This window comes from Protobothrops mucrosquamatus, unplaced genomic scaffold (genome assembly GCF_001527695.2).
Source record: "Protobothrops mucrosquamatus isolate PMUCROS unplaced genomic scaffold, P.Mucros_1.0 scaffold337, whole genome shotgun sequence".
In the NCBI taxonomy this organism is placed as follows: domain Eukaryota; kingdom Metazoa; phylum Chordata; class Lepidosauria; order Squamata; family Viperidae; genus Protobothrops; species Protobothrops mucrosquamatus.
The window spans coordinates 740202-743841 of NW_015386675.1; the positions used below are offsets into that span (position 1 = coordinate 740202).

General features: G+C 38.1%; 1 protein-coding gene across 1 annotated transcript in view; it reads left to right on the forward strand.

Annotated features, from left to right (window-relative positions):
* The first annotated feature begins 549 nt into the window (after positions 1-549).
* Positions 550-3640, forward strand: part of LOC107286912 (cationic trypsin-3-like) — a 14028-nt gene continuing 10937 nt past the window's right edge. Inside the window, exons 1-4 of the mRNA XM_015815355.1 lie at positions 550-589; positions 1989-2154; positions 2483-2736; positions 3098-3234. Coding sequence (XP_015670841.1) covers positions 550-589; positions 1989-2154; positions 2483-2736; positions 3098-3234 — 597 coding nt within the window. The remainder of the gene's footprint in view (positions 590-1988; positions 2155-2482; positions 2737-3097; positions 3235-3640) is intronic.

Below are 3640 nucleotides of genomic sequence, written 5' to 3' on the forward strand. Positions count from 1 at the left end.
AGGATTTTTTAAAAGTTACAAATTCACCTTCAGGTTATTTGTCATTTCTTATTCTTTTCTTACTTTTAATTATAAACCATTCAGAGTCATTAGGACCATGTGGCCTATAAACTATAAACAAGTCTGCATATATAAATAAAACCTTAAGCCAAATACAATGAATTCCAATTTCTCAAAGAAAATATTTTTAAGTATTGAGGTTTTTTTTTTTAATACCCTGAAGCCTAATAGCATCTATTCATAAGAATGTTCTTGGAGAGTAGATTTTTTTTAGTTTTTGCAAGTCAGCTGGAGCTTAAAGTAATCATATTCACAAAACCCACTTCATTTTTATTTAAATTAAATCAAGTTGAGTTCTTGTCTTGGGCTCATTAACTTGTTGTTATTTGAACTCAGTATACCATTCAAAGTCCAAGGACAACCCTCACCATAAAAAAAAAANNNATTTTTCCTTTTGATTAAGTCCTTGGAGTAAAGATAATATTGGTCCCACAACATAAATATGTGCAACAGCTCCTTTGGTCTGCCTATCTGATGATAGAAGGCAACATGAAGTTCATTTGGCTGTTAGCACTCTTGGGAGCAGCTGGTAAGTCCATAATTTCTTCCAGAGAAGATCCTGAGAAGTCTCATCTTGGAACTGGAAAGAGACAACTGTATGTTTTCAAGTAGAATTTGAGCTAGCAGGCTAGTGAGCCTAAGGGCTTTTTATTAGTTTAGGGCTGAATTTGTAAAGGTGGGACTCCCAAGCCACCAAAATTAATCTATAGAAGGGTTTCTAAACTTTGGAAACTATAACATGTATGGACTTCAACTGCCAGAATTTCCAATCCAGCATGCTAGCTGGGGAATTGTGGAGGTTGAAGTCCGTACATCTTAAAAGCTGCCAAAGTTGTGGAATACTAGACTAAATATTAGCCACAGATTATTAATTTTAAACCAGGTATCTTTATCGATGATATAGCTAAGGAACTTTCTTTATGCTTTCTTGGTGTTTCAGCTGAAGCCACCAAATTATACTACCTAATGTCTGGCCTGAGGTAACTTATTCCCAGATATAATAGCAAGTGAAGAAAAAGTTGTAGACAGGAAAAGCTTAGAGCAGGCACATTGCTTTTTAAGGCAACAGATCTTAGACAAACCTTAGGATCCCCAGTCCCTCAAATATCCTACCCATTCCTTGAAACAGAATCATTATCTATTCCATACACTTGCATGATACAAATGGTCCAATGATAGAAACTATTCAAAGGGAAATTGGCTCAGGGTTCACTTAACCTTGTCTTACTCAATGTTTGAGGGAAATGATGTGTAGGAGCATGAGAAAGTAAACAATGAACCTGAAGGCAAAAAGCTGCTTCAGAATGTACATGGATAGCATCTGTCTATAACTCCCGAACCCAGATACATCTTTTCCTAGGATTGCAGATCACCTAAGTGTACAATTCTGGAAAAAACTGCAGAACCACTGGAGATCTGCTATATGCATATTTCCCCACATACCAAAACATATCCCAAATTTGCATTCTATGGTAGTTCATCAATATCTCTTCATAGAAGAGTGGAAATTGCTCAAAAAGGGGGGGGAGAAGACATTTTTGACAGGAGGTAGAAACCTATGGGCCAAAACATAAAGGCAGGAACTCAACTGCCACGAATAGTGGCATTTCTGGCCCCTGTGGCAGAGGTCGGGATGGTTTCACAGTTAAGAGAGATAGAGTAAATGTAAATTACTTTTAGATAATTTCCTTTTCTGTTATTTCCTACATCCCTCTTTCCTTCCCCCCTTCTGCCCTCCCTCCTCATATGACTTCCTACTGGTTAACTGGCCATCTGTGGCTCGCTCGAATGGGATGAAGATCCCATCATATGGACTCTTCAGAGTATACCACAATTTTCATAAATTTCTTCTGCTAAAAATTGGGGGATATTTGTTTCCTGTTTCACCCACTATGAAATCTAAATATTTTAATATTTTCATTATCCAGTTGCCTTTCCCATCGATGATGAAGACGATGATAAGATTGTGGGCGGCTACACCTGCCAAAAGCATTCTGTCCCCTATCAGGTCTCCCTGAATTCCGGATACCATTTCTGTGGTGGCTCCATCATAAAGAGCCAATGGATTGTTTCAGCTGCTCACTGCTATAAATCGTAAGTAATCATTTGTTCTAATTTTAACTTGGACATCACCATTGTGCTGAAATATTTACTTGTATTAGTAAATTTAATAAAGAATATACACACATGCTTCTATATGTAGGTATGGGTGTGCACAAATGTATAGAAGTGTTTACTGCCTACCCAGTACTGGAAGCCAACTTGCAATTGTGTCCATCTTTTCCTGGATTTAGCCATTATGGGCAGCAGGATGCTCTTGTGAGCGGCAATATTAGTGGGCTGGGCTTTTACTTATAGCATATTAAAAGAGGTTGGATGAAAAAAGGCATGACCAAAATTTCTGTTTCCTGTTTTGATTCAGCCGAATCCAAGTGAGACTTGGGGAACACAGTTTGACGAAAAATGATGGTTCTGAGCAGTATATTGATTCAGTGAAAGTCATTCGTCATCCCAGCTACAACTCCCAAACCTTGGACAATGACATCATGCTCATCAAACTATCCAAACCAGCCACTCTCAATTCCCGTGTTTCAGCAGTCAATCTACCAAACAGCTGTCCAGCCAGTGGAGCAAAATGTTTAATCTCTGGATGGGGCAACACTCTCAGCAGTGGCTGTAAGTCTTCTTCATGTTCTTTGATCATGTTCAGTTGAATTTATTGAGCAAAATTATGGAGAGAGGTTAATAGATATTGATTCTTGGCTTTCATTTCCTGACAAATTCCATTATAAATTGGATCATCTCATGTAAAACAATGCATCCCAATAAGATACTCAGAACTTGCCTTAAGTCCAGGATTTGGTCAACTGGAAGATTTTTGCAATGAAGCAAAGGATGATTGGCATCCTTAGGGCAATAGTTTTACAGAGGTTTTATGGAGAAGCTTCAGTTCTGTAATTGTGCTATTCAAACATTCTAGGGCATGTCTAATATCTACTTCCAGAAATGAATATTGCTTCTTTGATCTTTCCCACAGCAAGCTATCCAGACCTCCTACAGTGTCTGACTGCCCCTATACTTTCTCAGAGTCAATGCAGTAAGGCTTATCCAGGGAAAATCACCAACAATATGTTTTGTGCAGGATACCTGGAAGGTGGAAAAGACTCTTGTCAGGTAAATCTTTTTCCTTTTCCCGCATTTTGTATTGTATATTTCAGATGGTGTTCACAGCAGGTCCCACTGTATAAATTAAATTCAAGCCTAAGAAAATAATAGAGCAGTGGGTAGTTGGGGAGAGATCCCTATATTCCGGAGCTGTTTCTGCAACTCTCTGGTCTTCAGTTGCCTGCTTCTAATGAATAAATAAACAGCATCAATCACATCACCTCAGGTTCTTATTAGATTTCAAACCATAAGTTGGATCTGCTTTTTCTTTTAGGAAGCTCTTACCAGATAGGCATAGTACTACTCCATCCCATCCTGAAAATAATTATGACATCTAATATAGAAGAGTATTAAATCAATTTGTCAAAGTTCCGGCTGAAAAGCCCCATGAAGTAAACACACTGGAGACATTGTG